General features: G+C 39.1%; 1 protein-coding gene across 2 annotated transcripts; it reads left to right on the top strand.

The window, feature by feature from the left end:
• Window positions 1-53: 53 nt before the first annotated feature.
• On the top strand, window positions 54-27,416 carry MAPRE1 (microtubule associated protein RP/EB family member 1). 2 transcript variants are annotated; one of them, XM_016162241.2, is made up of 7 exons: window positions 54-184; window positions 3,567-3,690; window positions 11,574-11,719; window positions 14,333-14,540; window positions 17,011-17,132; window positions 23,951-24,103; window positions 25,675-27,416. In XM_016162241.2, the coding sequence occupies exons 2-7, from the start codon at window positions 3,570-3,572 to the stop codon at window positions 25,729-25,731; spliced, it is 807 nt and encodes a 268-aa protein (XP_016017727.1). In that variant the 5' UTR covers window positions 54-184; window positions 3,567-3,569; the 3' UTR covers window positions 25,732-27,416. The 2 variants fall into 2 exon arrangements, with proteins under 2 accessions (XP_016017727.1, XP_016017728.1); XM_016162242.2 differs by lacking the exon at window positions 54-184 and adding an exon at window positions 480-498.
• The last annotated feature ends 73 nt before the right edge of the window (window positions 27,417-27,489 follow it).

The following is a 27,489-nucleotide window of genomic DNA, read 5'->3' as shown; positions in this document are numbered from 1 at the left end:
GCCCCTGGCGCGCGCTGAGTCTCTATAAAAGGAGCCGGAGGGCGATGACTAGTCTTTACGTCGGCGCGTAAGGGGGGGTACGCGTGAGGTCATCGCGTGGGCGGGCGGAGTCGGGCGGTTTGAACGAGACGAAGACGGAACCGGAGCCGGGCACGGGCAGTGGACGCGGTTCCGCTGAGAGCCGGTGAGCCGTCTAGAGGGCACGGGACAGCGGCCGGGGGGTGGCCGAGTGGGCCTCGGGCCGGGTAGGCACCAACCGGTCCTGCGAGCGGTGCGGGCGCCGCTCCCCACGGCTATACGGTTCGGGCCGGGTGGGGGAAGGGCGGGGCTGTGACCCAGCGCGCGCGGGCTGGGGGGCGCGCGCTTCTCTCTACGGGGGGGGGCGGGGCTTCGAGCCGGAAGTAGGGGCTGCCCCACGGCGCGTGGGGACTTCTGGGCCGTAGGCGAGGTTTGGAACCCGAACCGTGGTGGTAGGAGGTTCTGGGGTGGCCGACCCAGGTAGGAGGTGTGCATGGTTGAAGTGAGTCCTGCTGGGAACTGGGGGGACCCCTTCTGTAGGAGGCGGTGTCGCTTGATGGTTAAGAGTTGAGGTTTTAATTCAGAACTGGGTTTTATTCCCTGCTGTGCGACCTTGGACATGTGCTTTAATCTTCCTGCGCCTTAGTTTCCTCATTTGTGAAACGAGGACAATTATAATAGTACGTACAGAAAGTTATCACGCGGTGCGTGACAAAAAGCAGGCTAGCTCAATGGAATCAATCTCATTTTCATTTGGCACGTACTGGGTGCTTGGCACTGTGTTAAGCGCTTGCTATACACCCAGGAGTAGGAGGGCAAAGGTCTTCTCTCCAGGAATCTACATTGTGGTGAGGGGATAGGAAATAGAATGGGTGCAATGACAAGGTAACTTCATATAACTATTAGGAAGACAATTTAGTAGGGTGATGTGAACAGTGTGCTTTTCCAGTCCCAACTTCACAGCTGTCCTGGGGTGCTACAGGGCAGAGCTTGGCCTCTGCCTCATTTAGGGGATGAGGAGGATCCTGAGGCCCATTGAAGGAAGGTGCATAAGACCTGGCATCCACCTGTCTAATGGGGTGTCTCTAAGAAGAGGAATAATAATAATTTGCTAATTGAACAACTTGCTTTGTGTCAGGCGTTGTGTTAAGGACTTAATGTGACATTATGCTGTTTAATATCACATAGTCTCTAAGAGAGGTCTTTATTTTGCAGATGAGGGGACTTAGATTCTTGGAGGTGAAGTGATATGCTATTTGCTGTCCAGCAAGTGGTCGAACCTACATCTGTGACTCCAGTCCAGGTTCTGAACCCCTATATTGCACTGCTTCCCTGAGGTCCAAACTTAGCATGTTTCATGCCAGTGTGTCCTTCATTGTTGTGTATTAAGGTGCCTAGCACAGTTTCTGGCACATAGGGAAGCTTAGGGCATGATGTACTTTTCACTGAAGTGTTTTCACTTAAATTCTTCATCCTCACCACCATCTTGTAGGAAGATATTGTTCACCTTTTTCCAGGTGAGCCATTTGTAATCCATAAAGGCGAAGTGTTTATCCAGGGTCACATCACTTTTTCTGGTAGTATCTCCTCTCTTAGAGGTTTGAAGTGCTGTGAGAACGTGGGGATTAATTTCCCAGTAGAGTCAGGAGCTGAATTGTGTGTGTTGGCTTCTTGTGCAGTAATTTTATTATGCGGGTTAAGAATGTAAGAGTATTGATGGTTTGCTTTGTGAAAAGTTTATGTAAATACATTTTTCTTTCATTGACACTGAGCTGCCAAGCTGAAAACAGGTGGCATTTTTTGAGCGTCCACTATATGCAAGGCACCGTGCCAAGGGCTGTGTGAGTGAATGTGGGATGTGAGGGCACAGACCTGATAAGTCATTGACCTCTTCAGACCTCAGTCATCCCTGCTCATAAAAAGGGATTTTAATGCATAGATCGCCATCTCTTCCAGCCCTCACATTCTGTAATTGTGTGACTCATGTAGCAGCCTAGTGCAAGAGATGGGTGTGGGAAGAACAGCTTGTATACTAGTCACTAGGTGGAGAAAATGGAATGCCACAGAGAACATGGGGTCTCATGGTGGTTCCAAATTTACTCTTCTTTTCCACCATTGGTAATATTGGTGTTTCATGAAATGAAAATTATAAGTGTCAAGGTCACTGTGAAATCCAGTATTTTATCATTGTGTGTCTTAGTAGCAATTGCCCAGGGATTTCATTTAGGTATAGATTTGCCTATCCTTATTTCATATTTCTTGAGTCTTTCCTTCCCTGTTCTCTACCAGAAGTCAGGGTGGTCTTTTTGAAATTTAAATGAGAGTGATTCTGCCCCGCAACAGTGAAAGTACAATCCAAACTCCTTACCCTAGTCTGCAGAGTCCTAACATGATCTGGCTTCTTCACTTCCTTTCCCATTTCTGTTCCTGCTTACTCTCTTGCTGATTGGGCTATAGCCACCCTTCTTTCCGATCTACCTGTGGCTGTTTCCTTCTTATTCTTAAGCTCAAACATCAACTAAGGCTTTCCCTGACCATATTCCCACCACTCCTTTTGGCTCAGTGGTCTATATGAAATGACTTTTGTTTGTGTATTTGGTCATCGTCAAACTTCCACTGCTAATAAGTGAACTCTGCTGACAGGCAACTGGTCTCTTCTGCTTACCTGTTTCTCTGTCCCTAGAACAGTGCTCAGAAAACATTTATAGACTTGAATGAGGATGACAATGGCATCCACATTTAAGAGCATTTTAAGTTAATGTATTTCTGTGTGTTGTTTTGAATTCGAAAACCTGGCAGAAGGGTGAGGGGAAAGAATGTGGTTGGTGGGGCTAGTCGGGCTTGGCTGCCAATTCCCAGGGCTCTGTGTTGAAACTCTTTTTCTTCATATATGAAATGAAATGAACCTTGCAGAGAGTTGTCAAGGTTATATGACAAGTGTCTATGAAGCTCTTGGTGCTTAGGCTCCCAGGTGGTTCAGCGGAGATTTAGTACCAGGGACTCTTTGCTATAAGGTCATTGGCTACTACCTTTGTAGTACCTAAGTTATTAAAAGCTTATTTACTTTTTTTTTTTAATAAAAGTAGATATAGTCATTAAAGAAAATTTGGAAAATAGTGGAAACTATAAAGAGGAATTAATAAAAAGCCCGCCATTTGAAAACTGCTGTAAAAATTTTGATGTTAATAGATAAACTTGGCCTGATGTTTGTTTAAAGAACATTCTTGTTTGTGCATCAGCCTCCCTTTATAAAGCATTTAATTATCCCTTAGCATCTTATAGCTTAAAATTTTATACCAATCACATTAAAATGGGGCCTAAATTTTAGGCTGGCTTGTGTTGGGGAGTTCATTTCAGGTCACGTTTATGTGTGGAAATCCAGTAAATTTCATGACTGGAAAAGTGTCTCTGATTTGGCCTCTTGAGAAAGAAGGTGAGGCTTAAATATTGAGAGTTTCCATTGGTTTGCTATGGGTGACTCTCCAGGAAATGCTTGCTCTCCCTTGCATGCTTAATAACACAAACCCTTCTCTTTCCTCATGCTATAGAAGATGGCAGTGAACGTATATTCAACGTCAGTTACCAGTGATAATCTAAGTCGACATGACATGCTGGCCTGGATCAATGAGTCTCTGCAGTTGAATTTGACAAAGATAGAACAGTTGTGCTCAGGTAAGAGAAATCCACTAGACCATTTTTCCAGGAAGGTCTGCATGCAGGTCCTTCAGGAAGGTCTCAATCTGTATTTGACTGCGAAAGCCACAGGTTCAGGTTCTATGTTAGGGCTGCTTCATTTCTTCACAGCCCTACCCTGGTTCCACTTTTGAAAGGAACTATGCTTAAAAAGAGCATGCTTCTGGCCTGTGGTCCCCCATCTCCCACTGTAGAGGCTGCATTCTGAGGCCTATGGCTTTGGCCTAACATCTGCTTCTCTGCTCTTTTGCATCTAGGTTTAAAATGTTTCATTTGAGGGCGATATTGATAATTATCCTAGTTTTCTATTGGTTTATCAGTGACATCTTATTCCAGGTAGCACAAGACCAAAGCCACGCAAATGCCATTTCAGCCACAATTATATCGAATTTCTCTTTAATAAAAATTTGGCAGAGGTGTAATAATTTAAAATGAACAAAAACATGTTCTGTTTCTGTATGTACTAATTGTATAATATTTAGAAGCCTAGAAAGAAGAAAAAAATGCTAGTAGTTCCATCATTTAGAGAAAGCTACTATTAGGTGTTTTCTACTTTTCTATGTATGTTCATATTTGTATATACTAACTTTTTCAGTTTAACATTATGTTGCAGATATTTGTTAGGGTTGTTCACTATCTTGGAAATACTTATTTTTAATGACTATATACTATTCCTTTATGGATATGCTGGAATTGTTTAATATCCCAATTTTTATACATTTTGGTGGGTTTTTTTCCATTGTGAATATTGCTAGGTTGAGTATCTTTTTACATAAATCTTATCTCTGCTTATTTTTTCAGTGATTCCTAGAAAAGGAATTAACTAGTTCAAAGAGTATAAACTTCAGGTTCTTGGTGATTATTTTTCATAAAGATGTTTTCAGTTTCTACTTCCTCTGAGAGACTTTTCTGTCTCACTTTTTGAGAGCTCTGCTGACAAACCCCTGACTGTTCTGACATAAGGAATGTGTCAGGGTTATTGAAAACTGGATTTACCACAAGATAGGAAGCGAAGACAAGAATGTGCCAGAAGAAAGATGCGACATATATCCTGCTATTTAAATTCTTATCTCGTTCATGGGATAGAGAATTAGGACCCTGAGCTAATCCTAGTAATGACGACAGTAATCATTTAATCGAACACTTATTTGCTAGGATTATATAAATGCTTTTCAACTATCTCTTCATTTAATTCTCACTGTACCTCCATGAGGTAAGGATGTTTATTAACCCCATTTTACAGATGAGGAAATGGACTTAGAGAAATTGAGTAACAAGTCCAGAGTTATACAACCAAGGACAGAACTGAGACTGGAACTTTCATTAAAATCAGGAGCTCGTGCTCTTCAACCCTGTACCCTACTCACTTTCCAGACTTTTCCTTTACGATTAGTACCCTTTGGATCAATTGAAAATTATTGCTCTCATGTAAACGATTTTTAAAAAATGAATTCAGCTTCTGTACTTCATTGTTTTGTAGCTGTGTTGTAGTCTTGGTTTCATTTACTCGTCTTGTTATTTCCCTTGGGAGGCTTACTCTCAGTTTTACAGATTGGTTAGGTGAAGGCTCCATGTGAAGTTGTTCAGTGAAACAGTGGTGTCCAAGAGTCATGCTGATTAAACATGAGCTACTTTGTTGGTCAGAGGCATAGGTTGTTAGCCTTAGATCTGGGCTGCTTTCCCCTCATTTTCTATTTCCTCAGTTTCATCACCACATCCCCTTTTGTTTGAGGCTTTTAAAGGACTTGTTTGCCCTGTGATTTATGACTAATGTGGAGATGAGCTCATCCTAGTTTTCGTTGGAGGTTGCTTTTTCACCATCAATTTCTGCCTAAAATTTACCTCTTCCTGTAAATATAGTCCAAAGTATGTTTTACTTAGTTAATTGGAGAACGAGATCTCTTTCAGTGTGTAGGTAAAGTTGTACATGTGCTGATCTGGCTCCAGATTTATCTCATTCGGACAGGAAGCTGTCTTGGTAGTCATGATGAAGTTTCAATTTGCTCTGAGCCATATGACTCTGGATGAGTCCCTTAATATTCTAGTTCCTCATCGGTAAATCCGGGGTAGTAGGACCTGGCATACTTGTTGAGCTCTTGTGAGATGCACCTGTAAAAACATGTCAGATATGGTTTCTTTACCAGATTCCAGATAAGGGACTCCCTGTGCATTACAGAGCCTGGTTTTGAACCTAGATTTCTCTGACCACACGGCCCACATTCTTTCTGCTGTATACATGTTACATTTTTTTAAAAGAAGTTTTTGGAAGAGAGTTAAATGGAAATTACATATAATAATACTATTATTAAAAATGTGTGGAGAATTTTAACTTTGCCTTTTGGCTGCTACTTTATCTTAGATAAAAGTGCTTTTCCCCAGTAGAAAGTGGTAAGTTCTGGAGACTTAACTGTGATTTGTAAACAAACTTTTATTCATTCATAATAGCTTCTCTTTTTGAAAGCTGCATAGGGCTTCTTTCAGAGTATGAAGATGATTGCATTATTTCACATTAATGTTTAGAAAACCAAGTCTCGGCTTCCAGTATGAGACCAGACAGGATGAGCTGCAGACACTGTGTCCCTGAAGAAGGCCTGTTGCCAGGGTTTTGGAGCCATAGAGAAAGTGAGGCTCCTCACTTGTGTCTACTGAGCCCCAAGCAGAATCCCTACAGCCTTTAACTCTGGTGACTTGTGCCTCCTGTTCTTGCCTCTCATGAGAAAGAGGGTCAAGCAGAATTTTCTACCAAATACAAGCTTTAAAAGGTGGGAATAGATTTTTCCCTTGAGAGGGCAAAGATCCTACACTACTAATTCTGAGATCCTATACTGTTAATGTGCTGGCTGCCTGTGAAATGGCTGATTTTGTCAGTATTGTGGACTCTTCCACCCCCTAAACAGTGAAAGGGGCCTTTGCTTGGCTCTTGTAGTGAGATAGCGTGAGGATAACTTGCAGGGATAAGAGTGGGCAGGTCGTTTCAAGATTCATTACCTTCTGTAGTCTCCCTGTTTTGGAGAGCTGGTCATCAAGAAAACAAACCTGATCACAGAGAAGGATTTTGATGAGGGATTTCTTGTGTCAAAAAGGGAATGCTGGTTGCCTTTGGTCAGCCATTCCTCTGTTGCATTCCATATTCAGGCCCTTCAGCACTTTAAGGGCCCAGCGCGGTGCTTTGGACGTGTCAGCTGGCCATCTCTGAATGTTCTTATCTGCCCCTTCTCTTGCCTTCTCCCTGCCAGCTTGGCCGCCTCCATTTAGTTCCTGTGGTGCATAGCATAGGGGAGATGTTCAGATGCTCCCAGGCAAATGCTAGATTTCATTTTTCCTCAGCTTATTGTGGGGCGCTGCCAGCCTTTAGTTTCTGTGAAACAACAGCTTGTCAGTTTTGCTCATGCTACTCTGAGGGTGTATGACCAAACTCCGAACCAGGCCTCCCCCACTTTTTCTCTTCAAGTTGACTCCCTTTTCCAGACATCTATAAGGGGCTGTGATTTCACCCTTCTTTCATTGTCACTGGCCTGTGAAGCATCTTTTGAAGCTAATTCACAAAGTTTTGTATATCTTCTGAAGGGTGTTTTGGATCCAGCCCCTTCTCAGTTTGCGCACTGCTGTCACAGTGGCCCCCTGAGCACTAGGTTCCATTTAGGTTTCCTCATCTCCCTCTTCTTTTTCATACCGCATTATACTGCAGCCTTTCTGAGACCATTTTCAATGAGTCATTCCTGTGCTGAAGGAAGTATTGCTTCAGACTCTTTTGCTTAAGTCTTCAAGCATCTCCTTGATTTTCCTTTGCCTTAATTAAAGCAAAACAAAAGACAAACTTACTTTCTTCTAATTATAAGTGACAATCCCTTTTAATGTCATAAGTTGGTAATAGTTATTACTTTTTAGCTGTATTTTTTCCTAATTGAGACTTTAGATATTGAGTGCTTACGATAGGCCAGGCACTTTTCAAAGTGCTTTACGAATAAAACCTGGAAGGTAAGGACTGTCACTCCCATTTTACAGATAGACAACTGAAGCACAGTGTGTGCATGCATGTGTGCTCTTTTCCCCCTTTTTACACAAATAATAGCATGTTGAATCACACTGTATATTCTGGGGAGTGTTCCATATCAGAATATTGGCTGCTACTTTCTTTTGTTTTATGGCCATGTAGTACCCAAGTTTCCTTGGATCAGTCCCTTGTTAATGGACAGACTATTGATATTACAGATTATTGCAGTAGCATATACAAACACGTGAAGTTTTGTTTTCTACTTTTAAGATTAAAATAGGATTATTTTCCCATATTAAACATCTTGAGGATGATTTTTAACGTCTTCATTAGTGGCTCCTCATGGCCCTCTATTTCCAAATTTTATTCATCCTTTAAGATGACTTGAGCTTCACCTACTCCATAAAGCCTTAATACTTTAATACTAGGAGTGTTTTCTGTGTGTTTGAGTTAAAATAACAGAATTCTTAATCTGGAGTTTTCTGATAAGGGGAGCATCTATTCTGTGAAGAGTGTTGGCCATGTTTTTATCTAAGTCTCCAAGGGACCCTTAACCTGAAAGGATTGAGAGCCCAGCACACTTGTGATATTTCAAGTTTTTGGAACAAGGGCTGCATTGTACCCTTGTTTTGTGTTCTCTTGCTTGCAGCATATATTCTAGTAGGGTGGGACTGTGGCATCAACTTGGTAGTTGATGCCATGACACAGCTGGTCCTACCCTGAGTCTGTCTGCATCCTTCAGCCACAGATTATGTGGACCTGTTCTGTCGCATATTGTCGGGATAGCAGCCATTTAAGAGGGGTCCTCTTCTAGCTCTGTTTGGGTCACCAGCCTTTGTTATTAAGGCAGAGCCTGGAAGGAAGGTCCCTTTTACCTGTTCTGTACCCAGTTGAGACATTTACAGGCCAGGAGTTTTCAGCCCTTTTAGATAAAACAGTTGATATACTTTTCTTTTAAACATTCACCTCTTTTTGGTGTTCAGATTACAAAACTAATATTCACTGTAGTATATAATTATTTAAAAAATAGAATGCATGTGCTATCACCTTCCAGGGATGACCACTATTCAATCATTTTTGATCTCTAAAATTATAATTTCACATGGTTTAACCCAATACATTATTTTTTTCTAGTCTTTTTCTATGCATATATATCAAGATAGATATTTTTAGATATTTTGTATCTTTTTCTTTTAATATTAAATAGTTTTGTATTTTTTTCTTTTAATATTAAATCTTGAGCTTTTCCTAAAAAAGTAAAAAATGTGTTTTGAGTGCCTGCATAATATTCTTTCAGGCAGATGGTATGCAAAAAATTTATGTAAATTGATTTCTCCTACAGTTGGAGATGTAGGTTGCTTCCTTTTTTACTCCTGTGAATATGGTTATGATATCCCGTTTCGCTTGCATCTTGGACCCATTTTAAAAAAAATTACTTCCTTAGGCTGGCCTCCCATGTGTTTATTAACCATTTACATTTTGTGAACAGTTCAATTGCTTTGTCCATTTTTACAGAGGTCTTAATGTTTTTCTTTATATACATTTAAATTAACTCTGTTTCAGCCAGTTAGAGTGTAGCAGCATGGCTTCTTTACTCAACTGTAAGGTATTTTTAGAGGGTGTATAATAATGTTATGGAAAAGAGCCGAAGACAGAGAATCAGGATACCCGGAGTCTAGTCCTAAGCTTGTTCTTTGGTCTCTGTGGTCTTTGGGCCATACTTTATGGTCCTTGGTTTTTTAAGGCTCTAGGATTTCTTTAGCTCTTAAGATAAAAACTGATAGTTATTGAAGCAGGCTTTCCTGAGAAGCATATGACTGCTGCTTTTAAGTGGTTTTGGTTGACTTGGTCTGGAAGTCCCATGGATACCTTGAGAAAATCAGTAAGCACACATTATTTTGTTGTTTCAGAATTTTTTTTTATGCATAAAGTAGTGTTATGGGTATAGATGTTTAATTATCTTTTATCGTGGTTTTTTTAAAAGTTGATTTGTATATGTCAGGATCCAAATGAGATCTATATATACATTGCACTTGGTAAATTATGACTTTTAAGTCTCTTAAAATATAACAGTTATCTCTTCATGTTATTAGTTTGTTGAAGACAGAGTCATTGTCCTCTAGAATTTAGGACACTGTTAGTGTCCCTGGTTTTTAAAATTTAAATATTACTAATATTGTGCCTGGTACATAGAATGCCCTGAGTATATTTTTCTTGGATGAGTAAATCAGTCACTTCAAAAACTAGGCTTTCACTTTCTGGTGCTCTTTTGTACTAAGAATGTCACTCTAGTCACTGAAATGCTTCTGCTCTCATTGCATATTCTTTCCAAAAATAATGATAATGGCTCTCTTTATGCTAGAACTGGCAAGCAACCAGTTTTGCATGATTTAAAGTAAATTGAATATACATGCTATTGTGGTCTCTAGTTCTGTAGAATACCTATTACCTAGTCATTGGATTTCTTGCCTCTCCCTGGGTTGTTCCTTTGGTGAATTATTCCTGGACGGAGGGTAAATGCACAGTGAAACCTGCCCTGTGTTGGAAAAGTGGAGTGCAGTTTGGTAGGCATTAGAAAAATAACATTCCTGGAAATTTTAAGCTTCAAGAAAATACTTCTTAGGGTGGTGATGGAGAAAAATGGGCAAGTGGAGAAGGAGCAAATAGGATGAAATACATGCAATAATTTCTTATAGTGGCCTTTGAAACAAAATAAATTGAAATGGAGGAACACAAAAATGTCTCTCAGCCAACTTTATTTATAAAACGATATGTTACATTTATTTATTGCTCAATTTGTTTTTAATTATAGTCGACATAGAATATTAGTTTCGGGAGTACAACATAGTGACTCAACATTATATACCTCAAAGTGTTCATCATGAGAATTCTAATAACCATTTTAAGTACCTACTGTACTTAGTTAAGACGTTATTGCCTAGTCCCTGTATATTAAACCCCTATGAGTTATTTTATAAGTAGAAGTTTGTACTTCTTAATCCTTTTCTCCTTTTCTTCCCAAGCCTCTACCCGCTTCCCTTCTGGCAACCATCAGTTTGTTCTCTGTATCTATAAGTTCGTTTCTGTTTTGTTTATTCTTTTGTGTTATTTTTTTAGATTCCACATGTAAGTGAAATCATATGGTGTTTGTCTTTCTCTGACTTATTTTGTTTAACATAATACTCAAGTCCATTCATGTTGTTACACATAGCAGGATTTCATTCCTTTTTATGGTTGAGTAATAGTCTATTGTATGCATGTACCACATCATCTTTATCCATTCATCTGTTCATGGACACTTAGGTTGCATCCATATCTTGGCTATTGTAAACAGTGCTGTAATGAACATCGTTAAGTTTATTTACAGCTGTGAAAAGCTCAGGAAGACAGTTATCTTAGAAAAACAAATTTTTAACCTCGGTCAGAGCATGAATCTTTGAAATACTTGGGAAATCCCTGCTCCTGCTGGTAGGGAGGAGGGTATGTCCTTGCGAAAAATCAGAAAATGTCACCTGTTTCCCTTTATTCTGGGCATTCATTTTTTTCTGTGATAGTCATTTTATTGTTATGCTGGTTTCTAATAAAGAATAATTTAAAAATTTCATAGAAACAGTCCTTTTTTCCTCTTTCTCATAGGCTCCCAAGTTACAAGTGTGTTATAGAACTGGAGGTAAAACCAGTCTTGTTATAGATTAAAGGTGACTTCAAAATCAAGTGTTAATGAAGCTTTTGGGTTTTGTAGGTCGACTTTACAACTTTTTAAAATTGTACATGAGTTAAGTGGGTTTGGGTAAAAGTTCACCCTGCTTCTTTAATAATTGCATTTAATGACTAGTGTGTATTTTATTGTTCTGTTTTGTTTATTCAGGGGCTGCCTATTGTCAGTTTATGGACATGCTGTTCCCTGGCTCCATTGCTTTGAAGAAAGTGAAATTCCAAGCTAAGCTAGAACATGAATATATCCAGAACTTTAAAATACTACAAGCAGGTTTTAAGAGGATGGGTGTCGACAAAGTAAGTACATTTTATTCTTTCATTTAGGTTGTTTCTTATCTAGTGATTGTTACTAAGGATACAGATGCTGGCCCACGACTTTGGACTTTTTTTTTTTCTTTTCCCAGTTTATATAATTATCTTTTCTCCAGCTACCATAGAATTTATTGGGAGCAAAGTTTCCCTCTATCCTCCTACTCCCAATTCCCTTGTTGTCTTCTTTCTTCATCATTAAGTTAGTCACTCTGGAGGAATCGACCTATAAATCTGTACCTGTGATTAAAAAAAAATGTTAACCATTTAATCCCTATTAATCTGAGCTCTAACTCCTTTAATCTCTGGATTTACTTCCGTTGTATACATTTACCACATCATCTTTATCCATTCATCTGTTGATGGACACCTAAGTTACATCCATATCTTGGCTATTGTACACAGTGCTGTTATGAACATAGTTAAGTTTATTTACAGATGTGAAAAGCTCAGGAAGACAGACATCTTAGAAAAAAAAAATTTTAACCTATGGTATTAGCGTACCATATGGTAGAATAAATAGTTCTAAATAGAGAGGATTGTAGAAATAGTTGCTTTATAAAAGATTAAGGTAAAAGGAATATCTCTGGTGGTTGTTGAGAAGTTCCTGCTTGCCCCCAAGGTTATTTGGAGGTCCACCAGGCTTCGTTAGGACAAATATCCCTGTTTTACTAGGTAATAGGTTACAGTCACATACTACATAACAGTGTGGTCCTGTAAAATTTTAACAGAGCTGAAAAACTGTCACTAACTTACGTCTTAGCCATCGTAATGTCGTAGCCAACGCATTGTTTGTAGTGATTCTGGTGTAAATAAATCTGCTCTGCCAGTTGTATAAAATTATAGTACATAGTGCATACAGTTATGTACAGTACATAAAACTTAATAAAAAATGAGCACGTTACTGGTTTCTGTATCTACTATACTTTTCATCATTGTTTAGAGTGTACTCTTTCTAATAAGAAAAATGTTTGTTATAAAACAGTGTGCCATGTCATGCCAGCAACAGTCTCATATCTTGTGTCTAACTTGTCCCTTGATTGTATCATTTTCCCTCATGCTTGATTTAATCTGTTCTGTACAGTAACATGCTGCACAGGCTTATCGTTTAGGAGCAGTAGGCTATACCATCTAGATTTGTGTAAGTGCACTCTGATGTTTGTACAGTGACAGAATAGCCTAACGATGCATTTCTCAGAACACAGCACTATTGTTAAGCGATGCATAACCGTATTGCAAAATTAAGCAGCCTTCCCCCTCAACGCTCATAATTAGAAGCCATTTTTAAGCCATTTTTTTGGTGCAAACTTTTTTTTCAGTATTTTTAAAATACTCTCCCCCTAATTATATTGCTGGTGTGTCTAGTTTTTATTTACTTTGAAATCAGTCTTTATTTTAGTTTTGTCTTTGTACAGTGTTGTACAGTGTATAAGTAGGTACCCCAAATATCCATTCATACTGTAAGAATTTCTTTTAGTTACCACGCATAGATTTAAGAACTCGGTGTAGTTTTTTATATACAATAATTTTTCTCTTTTTATGGAATTTCATTTTTTGAGTAAGGAAAAATTTCAAAGTATACAAAAGTAGAGCGTATAGTGCAGTGATCTCCCATGGGCCTCAACAATTACCAACTCATGGCTGGTTTTGTTGCAGCTATACCTATACCCTTTCTCTTGTCTGCTTGTATTCCTGGGTTATTTTCAAATGAGTTCCAGATATAACATTTTATTTGTAAATGTTTCACTGTCATACAAAGTAATTTTTAAAAACTCTGTTTACTTAAAGTGGCGGATATAGTTCAGATTAATATGTATATTCTCTTTTACAAAAATAGCATTGCAACTGGAATCCTTGAAGAGTTAAAAGACAGTTAAGCTCTGGCCAACAGTTTAACAAGTTGAATACTTGATAATGCAGTATTGTATGGTAAAAAAAACTTACAAAGTCCATAAAGTGTGTTTTAATAGCATTGGAATTACTTGAAAAACATAACCATTTTGAAGAAATCTGTCCTGGGACAGATTCTGCACCTTGACCTATTATTTCTCTCTCTCTCTCTCTCTCTCTCTCTCTCTCTCTCTCTCTCTCTTTAAATTTAAAAAATTACTTTTTAAAAAAAATTTTTATTTATTTTTTATGGCGACATGGGTTAACTGACTTATTTTTAAGACAGAATTTTTTCTTTAACACAATTCCTTATGGATACCTATAGTTATTTTGTACTTTAGATTTTATACTTTGTGACAGATGCTGTGGCCATGCAAGTTACATGGGAGGTTTACTCTTTATAGTGGAATGAAATCTTAGGATGCGTTTGGAAGTGCATATGGGACTTACATACAATACTTGTTCTTTTACATTTCTGATTCCTTTTGTTGAATTTGGAGGGGGTTTGGCAGGTGGAGGTACTCTGTGGAAGGCAAACTGAATGAAACTTGCTATATAAACTTCCAGGGGCTTACTTAGCACTAATTCTTGCCTCTAAATTATTTTTTTCTCCTCTTGGCAGAGCTTTATAATGATTCGATGCATGGACACATTTGTAGCTTGCCAAAAACCTCTTGCTTTGGGCTAAACAATCTTGATCTTTCTCTGCAGATAATTCCTGTGGACAAATTAGTAAAAGGAAAGTTTCAGGACAATTTTGAATTCGTTCAGTGGTTCAAGAAGTTTTTTGATGCAAACTATGATGGAAAAGACTATGACCCGGTAGCTGCCAGACAAGGTCAAGAAACTGCAGTGGCTCCCTCCCTTGTTGCTCCAGCTCTGAACAAACCGAAGAAACCTCTCAGCTCTAGCAGTGCAGGTAAAAAAACAAAACAAACATCATTTCCAAATAATAATATTCCAGGCATGCATTCATTCATTCATTCATTCAGCCAGAACTTTTCGAGTAGCCGTAGGCTTAGATAACTTAAGGAGGCTAATCCCAGCCGTGTGGCAGGAGCATGGAGTGTGTCATCAGGCAAGATCGGTGTTTGTCCTTTAAGATTCTGTAGCCCTGTGTAAGCCACTTCACCTCAGCTCCACAGTTTCTTCCTCTGTAAAATGGAAGTTTCAGTACTTGTCCCAGAGTTATTTTTGAGGCATGAATGAGCTATTGTGTGCAGTTTTGCCAGCACTCTTTAGTTGTGTGGAATAGAAGCCCCTCATGTTAGCTCACATAAACAAGACCTTTAGTTAGGACAGAAGGGTGTTTCACAGAACCCTAGGATGGGAAAGTTTCAACCAGACTTAAGCTCCCAGGAATTGAAAGAGCTTTTCGGATTTCTCAGGGACTGCTCTTGGCTCTCTACATCATCATTCTGTCTGCAGACCAGCTTCCTGTGCTTACTTACAGCTTCCCTGCCCTTCTCAGAACTTCAGCTACTATGTGGCTTTGGCTTGCTGTGCTACCAGCAGAATTTGGGAGGCAGGGAGGCTGTTTTTAGAGACCTTCTAAAAGATTTTGGCTGGGTAGGTTTCTAAAAATGTGTTTACAGTAGTATATTCCTAGAATATACCTATACTTTGGGGCAGGGTGGATGTTCTACAGATGCTAACTTCTTTTTGCGCAGAAGGTGGCAAGAACATTAGTTAAGGTCCCATAGTACCTTGAGAAGCTGATGTGTTTGGTAGGTAAAGAGGACATTGAGTACTTCTTAATTGTTGCATCTTTATTGAGATACGACTCTCACGCCATACCATTTACCCATTTAAAGTGTACACAGTTCAGTGGTTTTTTAATATATTCACAGATATGTTAAACTATCACCACAGTTGATTTTAGAATATTTTTGTTATGCCAAAAAGAAACTGGATATGTACCCAAAGCAGTTATGTCCCATTTTCCCCAAACTCTGCTTGCCGCCAGCCCTAGGCAACCACCAACCCACTTTCTGTCTTATAGGTTTACCTAGTCTGAGCATTTCATATGAATTAGATCATGGAAGATGTGGTCTTTTGTGTCTGGCTTTTTTTTCATTTAGTGTTTTCAACTTTTATCCATGTCGTAGCATGCATCATTAGTTCATTCCTTTTTATGGCTAAATATTCTATTGTATGACTGACTATACTACATTTTATTTATTTATTAGTTGATCATTTGTGTTGTTTCCACTTTTTAGCTGTTATAAATAATGCTGCTATGAACATTCCTATGTTTCTGTGAGGACATGTGTTTTCATTTCTTTTGGTTATATATCCAAGAGTATATACTCTAGGAGCAGAGTTCTTGGATCATATTGCATACCGTTTTCTAAAGTGGCTGCACCATTTTGCATTCCCATCAGAGTATATGAAGGTTCCAGTTTCCCCAATATTGAGGACTTTCATTCCTTAGCTATTTAGAATAGAGAACTGCCTAGATCACCCTGTGCATTTCACATTTCATATGTGGCTAGCAGGCAAGCAGAGACTTGCATTAAGCATTTAGTCTTTGGGATAAACATACTAGAGGTAAACATACTAGACATGATACTAGAGATCATCCCGAGGAAATGCTTGTTTTTGTAGGTAACAGGGTTTACAGTTATTGAATAATTTGGGGTGTCAGGAAGATCAGATATTTCTAAACCTGGCATAATATATAAGCTTTACAAGATGAATGATTAAAATCATGAATGATACATTTGCCTCGAGGTAGCCCAGTCATGATTATTTTAACTTGTAGATAGATTGGCCCCTTTACTACTTTTTCATTGTCTTTCTGCTATTGCTACTGAGAAAAGCCTGTAAATCCTAGTCAGTGTGCTGCTTTTCTCTCCTAATCCTTCTAAATACTTTAAAAGGTGAGCAAGATATGGGTTTTGAAGTAATTAGTTGTAAGAGTAGTCTCTAACATCCTACCCTTCACAATCCAAGGAGCATGAGGTTCTGAGCTAGGAGGTGTCAGACTTTGCAGGCAGGGAACTGTGGGTACCTGGCAACTGGGACTGTGAGTTCACCCCTGGTGTAAAGTTTATCTTTGTGCCATGAAGCTGCCTTGCTGGTAGATTTGGTTGGTAGATCAACTGTATGTGCCTCTTTCAGATGATAGTTCTGTTCACCCCAGAAGCAAAAAGACTTAACTTCTGGCATAAGAAATTGTGGCTGAAATTGATACTTAACTTTGCTGCCAGGACAAAAAACCACTTTGGGCACACTTGGGGGTGTTGTCATGCATGCTGGACTCTCCACATTGGGTTCCTTCACTGCATTACAGTGGAGGGCAGTTGGTCACAGCCTTTTCTTATTGTCTATTGGATTCTTTTTTTGTCTCGAAATTAATCCTTTTAAGACTTCTGCTCTTCTTTCAGCTCCACAGAGGCCCATTGCAACACACAGAACTACTGCAACCCCTAAGGCTGGCCCGGGTGTGGTGCGAAAGAATCCTGGTGTGGGCAATGGGGATGACGAAGCAGCTGAACTGATGCAACAGGTAGGCCCTTCCTGTGTCCAAGATGCGAGTCACCTCAGGGGAAAGGACACTTGCTGCACTGACCAGGGGAGTTTTGTCTGTGTTCTTGTAGGGAGACCTGCTTTGTCTGCTTGCTGAAACAGTCCTTGTTAAAACATGTGTGAGCACGTTGGGTGCTGCGTGGGCAGCGTGAGCATGCAGGTGAAGCGGAAGAGAGGGGTCAGGCATTTCTGAGATCTGTTAGTGTAACAAACCAGCGTCTGAGTTTGGAAACCCACCTGTTAGTGTAACAAACCAGTGTCTGAGTTTGGAAACCCACCTATGCAGTAGGAGGATTCTGTTGAATGTCTGGAATGCTGTGAGCATTCTCTGGGATTCAGAGTATCTCTTGAATTTTGGCTCTGACAAAAGGTGAAGAGTTTTCTGAATAATTAAAAAATGATTTCACAGTTTCCCTGCTGAAATCTTGGGTCACTAGAGATTCAGGTTGAGGGTGGAACTGATATGAAAAGCCTTTTGCTCTTCTGTTCTTAATAAGTCAGCAATGTGAAAGGTCTTCAGGATCAGTTATTATCCTGAAGGTACTCGTCAGGAATTTCTGGATCAGAATAAATTTTAGACCTTTAGACATTTTTTCACTAATCCTTCTAGTTGTTTTGTTTATTTGTTTGCTTTTGGGTGATTCTCTTGGTTAACCCCAGTTTTAAAATTGGGGATGCCATGATTCCAGTGAGTTTGGGATTGAACACTTTTACTTTTCTAAAGGCCAAGGCCTAAAACCTGGGTGACATGGCCTCACTTTAATCCACAATCTCTTGTGACCCACGCCTTCCTTCTAGATCAGGACAGAAGAGACTGCCCAAAGATTTTCGTTTTATTTTCATTCTCCCACCTTTTTGTGACCCACAGTCCTAGGTGCCTTGAGACTGGGTCACCATCCCCATTGCTGCGGCTGCCTTGAGCACCCTCTGGGTTTTGTCATTTAAGTCCTGGAGAATAAGGAGTCTTTCCTGTAACTGTTGGTTTCCAGGCCTGCAAGTACTCAGGAAGCAATCTCAGAAAAATAGAGTTGTTAATGGTGAGGGTAGGTGGCCAGTGCAGAGGTTATATTGTACCCTCCAGGAGAAGTTGTAGTGGATTCTATGGGACCTTGGTCTTGGCTCAGCTAATGTCCTGTGTGATAGAGAACACACTTTGGGTTGCATATGTGTGAGAATTGTCCTGGTTCTGCCACGTATTTCTATTCAGGGTAGGTCAGTTAACAACTCTCTGAACTTACTGTCTCATTTGAAGTGGGGCTACTATACTTCACTCATGGTAACTGAGCAGTTTACATGAGCTGTTATGTCAAGTGCCTGGAATGGTGTTGGGATAAAAGGGGTAGTGGCAGTGGATAAAAGACAGTTGTGGTTATTAGGGTTCCTGTCCATTGTCTTGATAGAGATAGGTCTAGAAGTGTTTTTTAAAAGTTCATAGGATTATTTTTCATGTGAAATACATACACAAGTATTAATAATTATATGGAATATGTGAATATTAACAAAAATAGCTAACATTTTTGGAGTACATATGTCATGACACTGTTAAGCACTTTAATTTCACTTTTGCATGAGGCCTTGGGGTTTTACAGGTAAGACAGTGTGGCTCGGAGTGGTTAAGTACTTGAGCTGGGGGCTGAGCCCAGCTCATACCCAGCTGGTTCAGCCCTGCTTCAGAAGTACTTTGGCCTGCACGGGGTTTTAATTTTTAATTTGATTTTTTTTTTTTTTTTAATATGAAGGACTTAAGGTTCTCTTCAGTTTACCAGAGTCTTTTCCATACCCTGTTACTGACTCCTTTGGCTCATTACATGATCTTTCTGGCCCCTGAAAACATTTGAATTCGTGACCCTTGACAAAGGCGTGAAGGTCTGGAGGACACAACCAGCATGGGAAATAAGAGCCAGATGGTCTTGTTAGAGTAAGGCAAGAAGAGTGAATTCTATACAAATTACCTTGTAGTGTTCATGTTCCAGGGAGATCTTCAGTGATTCCACACTCTTCAGTCATCCTGGAGAAATTTACTTTAGTTGATTTTAGTCCAAAGCAGCAACATTCAATAGAAATAGAATGTCAACCAGAAAGGTGAGACATATGTATAATTTGAAGTTTTTCAGTAGCCACGTTATAAAAAGTTAAAAAAATAGATCAAATTAACTCTAATAATACATTATCCAATATATCCAAAATATTATCATCATAACGTATAATTAATACAAATAATTGTCAGTAAAATGTTTTACATTTGAAGACTGTACTAGGTCATCAAAATCCAGTGTGTATTTAATGTTTACAGCCCATCTCATTTTAAGGGCCACATTTTAAAGGCTCAGATAGCCACGTTTGGCTCAGCCACCAGACTGACCAGTGCAGGTTCTAAGCATTCGTTGGTTATAGGTATCACTTTACTACAAGAGAAGGTTCTAAGAGTGACATGTGATAGCCACAGATTTTTAATAATCTAAATAAGCACTGGGAGTAATGTGAAGTGAAAGCCAATGACTTAATACTTATTGAGAGTTTCTTATGGCTATATAGTTATTGATTGATATCAAGGAAGAATGCTGATTTGGCCTTGTAGGTGGGGCCCAAAGATTGGATTCTGGTGCCCTGGATAGTCTGTAGGCCAGAGAAGGTTTTAATAGGTTAGGAGGGAAGCATTAGTGAAATATGAGTATATAGGTGGATGCCAAAGTAGGGTACCTTTTAAAGCTGTTTTGGCTTCCCTTTCCTCCTCAGTCACTAATGTGTTTAGAAGGCCTCTTAGGTTCTTGGATCTTGGAGCCAAAGATCCAAGGCAGCTTCCTGCTGTTGGGGTTGATCAACTCTTCCCCTTCTATCCCCTTTTCTTCACTGTAGGGCTAACTGATAGTTAAAGTAAAGGCAACCAACCAGCAGCAGTTAAAGCAGGGGTTGTGAGAATGGGGAAAAATGGATGATTTAATTTTTCTGGCTACTAGGTGATGGTAGTAACTATTGAAATTTTCAATTTTAAACATGATTTCTGTGTTTGGGAAAAGAATAATGGAAGGGTGTCTAGAACCTTGATTCTGGTTTGGTCTGTCCAGGTCTCTGATGATGAATATTGATGTTAAGTGTTCTACAGAATTGTGCAGCAGGTCCAGTCACCAGCTCCTCATCTCTGAATGTTGCTGCTGCTTTTATTTTATTTTATTTTATTTTATTTTATTTTATTTTATTTTATTTTATTTTATTTTATTTATTTTTTTAAATTAGATTCAAGTATATAGTAATACATTGGTTAGTCATTTATATAGTTTATAAAACGATTTCCCTAATTGCTTTTTCTCTCCTCTGGCTCTCCACCTAGCCATTACATTGATGCCCACTGCATTCCCTATGCCGTGCTCCCCATGCCCCATGACCATCTTATTAACTACTAATTTGTACTTTAACCTTTCAGTCCTTTCTCTTAGCCCTTGAATCCCCTCCCCTCTGGCCGTTACCAGACTGTCCTCTAGATTTGTGAGTCTGTTTTTGATTAGTTTGTTCTTTTTGTTCCTTAGATTTTGCATGTAAGTGAAATCATGTAGTATTTATCTTTCTCTATTTGTCTTATTTCATTCAGCATAACAACCTCTATGTCCATCCATGTCGTTGCAAATGGTAGGATTTCATTTTTTTTAATCGCTGAGTAATATTCCATTGTATATATGAACCATAACTTCTTTATCCAATCATCTGTTGATAGGCATTTAGGTTGCTTTCATATTTTGGCTATTGTAAATTGTGCTGCTATGAACATAGGGATGCACAGATCTCTACGAATTATTGTTTTGGTTTTCTTTGGCTAAATACCCAGATGTGCAATCGCTGGGTCAGAAGGTACATCCATGTTTAATTTTTTGAGAAACCTCCAAACCGTTTCTATAGTGGCTGTACCAATTTGCAGTCCCACCAACAGTGTGTCAGAGTTCCCTTTTCTCCACATCCTCGTCAACACTCATTCTTTGATTTATTGATGATAACCATTCTAACAAATGGTTAGAATGGTTATCATCAATATCATGCTTTTAATTTTCATCTCTCTAATGATTAGCGACCTTGAACATCTTTTTATATGTTTATGGCCCATCCGTATTTCTTCTTTAGAGAAATACTTGTTCAGGTCTTCTGCCCATTTTTAAATTGGGTTTTTGTTGTTGAGTTGTGTGAGTTCTTTATGTATTTTGGATATTAACTTCTTAACAGATGTATCATAAGTGAATATCTTCTATTCAGTCAGTTATCTTTTTGTTTTGTCGATGGTTTCCTTTGCTGTATGAAAACTTTTTAGTTCGATATAGTCCCATTTGTTTATTTTTTCTTTTGTTTACCTTGCCTGAGGCGATATATTCAAAAAGAAATGACTGTCAGAGATGATAGTGCCTACATTTTCTTCTAGAAGTTTTATGGTTTCTGTCTTAACATTTAAGTGTTTAATCCATTTTGATTCTGTTCTTGTATACAGTGTAAGAAGGTAGTCCATCTTTTTTTTCACATGTATTTGTCCAATTTTCCCAGCACCATTTATTGAAGCAACTGTCTTTACCCCATTGTATATTCTTGCCTCCTTTTTCGTATGTTAGGTGAGCACATAGGCATGGATTTATTTTGGCGCTCTCTATTCTTTTCCATTGATCAATGTATCTGTTTTTATGCCAGTACCATGCTGTTTTGATTGCTATTGCCTTGTATAGTTTGATGTCAGGGAGTGTGATACCTCCAATTTTTTGTTCTTTGTCAAGATTGCCGTGGCTATTCGGGGCCTTTTATGGTTCCATATAAATTTTAGGATTATCTGTTCTAGCTCTCTGAAAAATGCTGTTGGTATTTTGCTAGGGATTGCATTGAATCTGTAGATTGCTTTGGGTAGTATGGCCATTTTAACAATGTCGATTCTTCCTGTCCACGAGCACGGTATATGCCTCCATTTATTTGTATCTTCTTCAGTTTCTTTTTTCAATGACATAATTTTCTGAGAACAGGTCTTTTACCTCCTTGGGTGATTTGATTCCCAGGTATTTTATAGTTTTAGATACAATTGTAAATGGGATTATTTTCTTTTTCTTTTCTTTTTTTATATGTATTTTTATTTTTAATGCCTATAGCACCTGGTCTTCCTTAGTAGTTTCCCATCCAAGTACTAACCTTTCCAAAAGTTCATCATTGGTGTATAAAAATGCCACTGACTTCTGAATATTAATTTTGTATCCTGCTACTTTCCTGAGTTCATTGATCAGTTCTAACAGTTTTTTGGTGGAATCTTTAGGGTTCTTTATATGTAATATCATGTCATCCACAAAAAATGAGAATTTTACTTCCTTCCTTCCCAATTCAGATACTTGTTATTTCTCTTTCTTGTCTTATTGCTGTGGCTAAGACTTTAAGAACAGTGTTGGAGAGGAGTGGTGAAAGTGGGTATTCTTGTCTTGTTAATGATCTTAAGGAAGATGCTTTTAGCTTTTCCCCATTGAGTATGATGTTAGCTGTAGGTTTGTCATGTATGGCCTTTATTATGTTGAGGTATATTCCCTCTACTCTCACTTTGCTGAGTTTTTATTGGTTGCTTCTTGATTGCATGTTATGAAGGGAGGGTTTCCTTCCACTTGGGATGGGATTTGATCTTTGGTTATGTCTGGCTTCTTCATCAGGCTCTGGGGAGACTAGATGAGCAGTTCGCTTCAGTTTTTGCCGCTATACTTTAAGAAGTTCAGACTAAATTTCTGGCTCTTAGAATTTCCTGCTACACAAATTGTTCTTAGCTGCTGCACCTTTGATTAGTCCTGGCTTGGCTTTCCACATGGGCCCTAGTCTCTGAGTCTCATGAGGATTTTATGCTGCATGGCATGTCTTATAATTTGCATTGAATAAAAGTTAAAGGGAATTCATAGATTTGAGTACACTTGAATGAAGATTCACAATGGACTAATTGAGAGAATTGTTATTTTTATTACTCTTGGCTAGATAAGAGTCCTAGCTTAAGCACCAAGATTGATTTTTTTTATTGCCTCTTTATAGAAATTAGAGCCCTTCAGTGGAGCTCCTGAAGGCTCCTATAGCATGTCTGGTGAGGGGACAGGATGCTCAATGGAAGGAGCTTGGCAGTGGAATGTGGTGGGGTCTTCTGTCTGCCTCTGCTGGCTTCCCTCCCTTTTCAGACTTTTTTGGGAGGGAGATAGGTACGAGGACCATCTCTTCAGATGATGCTTTTCTTTTGAGTCATGGCTTGCCCCTGATCCCCAATATATGGGTAAGGGGAGTGGTGGAGGGAAAGAATCATTGAGTTTTCCATGGCCAGGCCTCCCTTGTCCTTGCTGTCTTTGTCTAGTATTAGTTATCTTTAGCGAGTCTTCCCATCCTGCTGTTTTTACCTTGCTCCCCTGGACTAGACCCTCTCTTTCCACTGACCTCCACATGTAGAAAGACCTGAACTCGATTGACCATTGCCTTGGTAAAAACTTTATTCATAACTGTTAGTCATCCTATTGGGCTGGACTTTGCTTCTTCTATATTTGTCTCAGGCTTCCATGGTTTTTTCTCCTAAATCTTTTCTCAGTCCCTGAGAAGTTCCTGCATGTTTCATGGTATAGTTTGTCCTTTCCTGGGAATTATTATAGTTAAGCTGGCCATGAACAAGCCCATATTATTTTTCTGGGCTGAAGAAAATTGACATTAAAGTGGGTTTTTGTCCATGTGAGAGAGTTCGATGAAAGACCACCTATCCTTTGGGTTAGAAGTTTGTTTTGATACTGGGTACACGAATGCCAGATGTCTCACGCTTTTTAATGTCTTGTGCAGGTCAACGTATTGAAACTTACCGTTGAAGACTTGGAGAAAGAGAGAGACTTCTACTTTGGAAAACTAAGGAACATTGAATTGATTTGCCAGGAGAATGAGGGCGAAAACAACCCTGTATTGCAGAGGATTGTGGACATTCTCTATGCCACAGATGTACGTGTTGACATGAGGATATTTTCTTGCCATTTTGCTACCTAAGAGAAAATGAATTTTATCTGGAGGGTTTCGGTAAACTCAGTGCTGATGCTTGTCGTGTTCCAGTGTAGCATTCATCAAAGGACTTCATCTTTGATCCCTCAAAATCAGCCAAGGGCACCTCTGGCGAGCTTTGGCCTTTGTCTTAAGGCCAGAATAGGACAAGGAGGTGGCTGGCTTGCCCTGCTTCTGTGGTTTGTGACCACTGATAGGTGATGAGTGCCACAAAATGCTCTTAACCCCACCATCCCCACTCCACCCTCCTGTAGCTTGGAACCCTCAGCCTGTGTTGATACCTCATTTCATCTGGGCCCCTGGCATGCTCTGGAGAACCAGGCACATGTCCCCCTTTTGATATCTGCTGCCTACAGCCGTCATAGAGTACCTTTGCTTCTCCTTCCCAAGAGTGGGCATGGTTACCGTTCCCTCAAAGTGCTTCGTGGTCAAGTTTTTTGGGATCCACGTGTTTCTCACAACTGAATCTGCTCAGTTCATCATGACATTAGCTGATCAGGGAAGACCGATTTCCCTTAGATTTAGAATTTGATACCTTGCTCTGTTCACTATTTAATGGATATATTTACTTAAAATTTTTCTACATGCCTTAGCAAGGTGTGTAGGATCAAACTACAGTATATGTCTAAGTGATTTATAGTATGTGTGGCAGTCTACAAATAAAAGATACTATTAACACCGTTCCCTATACATAAGTGAATTTGGGAGATTAAGACAAATGACTAAAAAGTTAATAATTTGTTAAATAAATCCTTTTTTCAGGCTTGCTCTGTGCCAGATAATGAAAGTGAAGATGATGAAGATATAGGGGCCCTTGGTCTAGACTGAGTATTATTTTAGTAGGGTCATATCTTAAGTAAATTCAGCTGTAGAGATTGTTAAAAATAAATAAATAAATAAGATAGTGGTTGAAAGGGAAGTCTAACTTTAATGTTAGTGTTGCCATTGGTACACAGCAGAGTGCCCAGGAGCGAGTGCGAGATGGGAGCCATGAATCCGCTGTTTTCCCCTGCCGCTGAGTTGGTTACAGCTATTTTTGCACAGATTTTCATGTATAAATAAAACACCCACAACACTCCTAAGTAGCATTCATGGTTTCTAAGTACAGCCAAAAGAAAAGCTGGCTGTATAGATAATTTATCGAGAGGAGATGCTATGGTATTGAACTTTATGGTGATTCAGGAGTTTTTGAGGGTAACTTTTCTTTTAAAAACAACTTGAGGTATAATGAACTATGCATATTTAAGTACAACTTGACATGTGAAATCATCACCATAATCAAGAGAACGTGTACAGATCTGTCATCCCAGAAGTTTGAGGGTAAATTTGATTGTATTCAGTTTTTTCCTTTAGTGAGATATGATTCCATTGGCTAAGTAATAATGCCAAGTGTATGGTAGAGACAAGAAGAACCATTGACTTGATAGAGTTTAAATATGAGGAAAGCGAACCCACAGTAGAATCTGATCATTCGGTGTTGAGTAACAGCTTCTCTTCTCATTTTCCCATTTTAGGAAGGCTTTGTGATACCTGACGAAGGGGGCCCACAGGAGGAACAAGAAGAGTATTAACAGCCTGGACCAGCAGAGGAACGTTGGAATTTTTCACTCCAAATCATGTGCTTAACTGTAAAATACTCCCTTTTATTATTCTTAGAAGACTCACTGGTTTCTTTTCATAAGCAAAAAGTACCTCTTCTTAAAGTGCACTTTGCAGAAGTTTCACTCCTTTTCCAATAAGTTTGTTAGGAGCTTTTACCTTGTAGCAGAGCAGTATTAACATCTAGTCGGTTCACCTAGGGAACAAAGAGGCTGACCATGGGGCTCACCGAATGGATACTGGTAACACTGATTACTGGAGAAGATGTTTTTATGTGATATGCTGAGGTGGAGACCTCAGAGAAAATGTAAAGACTGATTTGAATTTTAAGCTAATGTGAAATCTTGGCAGAGAACGTTTAAATAAATAAATGCCTTAAGAGTATTTAAAATATGCTTCCATATTTCAAAATATAAAATGTAACCTGACAGGGGATTTTGTGTGTTCAACCTTGTGTCTGGGAAGGAAGGGCCAGACCTTGGAACCTTTGAAACCTGCTGTTCACAGGTCTTGCAGGGCAGCTTGAATCTTCACAGGCCTAACCTTGGCCCAGAAGGGAAGTTTAAAATGTTGCTCTGTAAAGCCATGTGGTGTCTTTGATCAGTTGCATCTCTGCTAGGAAGCAAGAGGCGTTGTTGCCTGAACGAATAAGAGGGTATATTTTAATCCTGAGATGTTTTGAGTTGAATAGCTCGATTTTCATTGAGCATTTCTCTGACCATTTTTCCAGTTACCCCTGAAATTTCTATGTATTATGGTTTTTTGGGAAATGAGGTGTGTTCAGTCTTTAAATCTAACAACTACTTTTTTGGGACTTGCCCACATCTCTGGGATTTGAATGGGGGTTGTGTCCCATTTTACTGTCTTTTAAGTTTACATTTAACATATTTCTCTTCTCTGTTCCCCTTGCCCACTGGGGACTCCTCTTTGGCTCCTTAAAGTTTGCTGCTTAGAGTGGAAGTTCAGCAGGCAGGTGATCATGCTGCAAGTTCTTTCTGGACCTCTGGCAAAGGGAGTGATCAGTGAAGGCCATCGCTACCGTGGGATCTGCAAGGCTGGGTGTTTTTGGTACCTGCTGTCCACAGCCTTCCACTGTTATCGGAATACTTTGCCAGTGCACTAATCTCTTTGGAGATAAAATTCGTTAGTGTGTTACTAAATGTTAATTTTCTTTTGCAGAAAATACAGTGCCATGTCTGAATTAATTATTAATATTTAAAATATTTCATTCCTTAACACTCCCTCATTTGCTTTGCCCACAGCCTATTCAGTTCCTTTGTTTGGCAGAATTCTGCAAAATGTGTGTCACCCACTACTGAGATTGTTCAGCCCCTGATGTATTTGTATTGATTTGTTTCCGGTGGTAGCTTGTCCTAAAATGTGTGTAGAAAGCCGGTATTTTATGATAATTGTTGTGTAGTGCATGCTCTGTGTGGAATTCAGAGGAAAACCCAGATTCAGTGATTAACAATGCCAAAAATGCAAGTAACTAGCCATTGTTCAAATAACAGTGGTGCTATTTCTCTTTTGTGGCCTTTTAGACTTTTGTTGCCCTAAAATTCCATTTTATTGGGAACCATTTTCCACCTAGTCTTTCTTGACAGGGTTTTTTTCTACTTTAAACAGTTTCTAAATAAAATTCTGTATTTCAAGAGTGTCATGTCTTCTGAAATTTGTCTTGCCTTGGGTATTTTCTTTTAGGTTCAAATGATAAGGTATCGATGTTTCTT

This window comes from Rousettus aegyptiacus, unplaced genomic scaffold (assembly GCF_014176215.1).
Source record: "Rousettus aegyptiacus isolate mRouAeg1 unplaced genomic scaffold, mRouAeg1.p scaffold_m13_p_12, whole genome shotgun sequence".
Lineage (NCBI taxonomy): Eukaryota > Metazoa > Chordata > Mammalia > Chiroptera > Pteropodidae > Rousettus > Rousettus aegyptiacus.
Note: the sequence above shows the minus strand (reverse complement) of the source record. Positions and strands in the feature narration are given on the sequence as shown.

Bases quoted from the DNA above. Each gene is read 5' to 3' on its own strand.
- MAPRE1 (XM_016162241.2), top strand. From the start codon at position 3,570: ATGGCAGTGAACGTATATTCAACGTCAGTTACCAGTGATAATCTAAGT. The intron at 3,691-11,573 runs GTAAGAGAAATC...TTGTTTATTCAG, and splicing joins GATAGAACAGTTGTGCTCAG to GGGCTGCCTATTGTCAGTTT. The intron at 24,104-25,674 runs GTACGTGTTGAC...TTCCCATTTTAG, and splicing joins ACATTCTCTATGCCACAGAT to GAAGGCTTTGTGATACCTGA.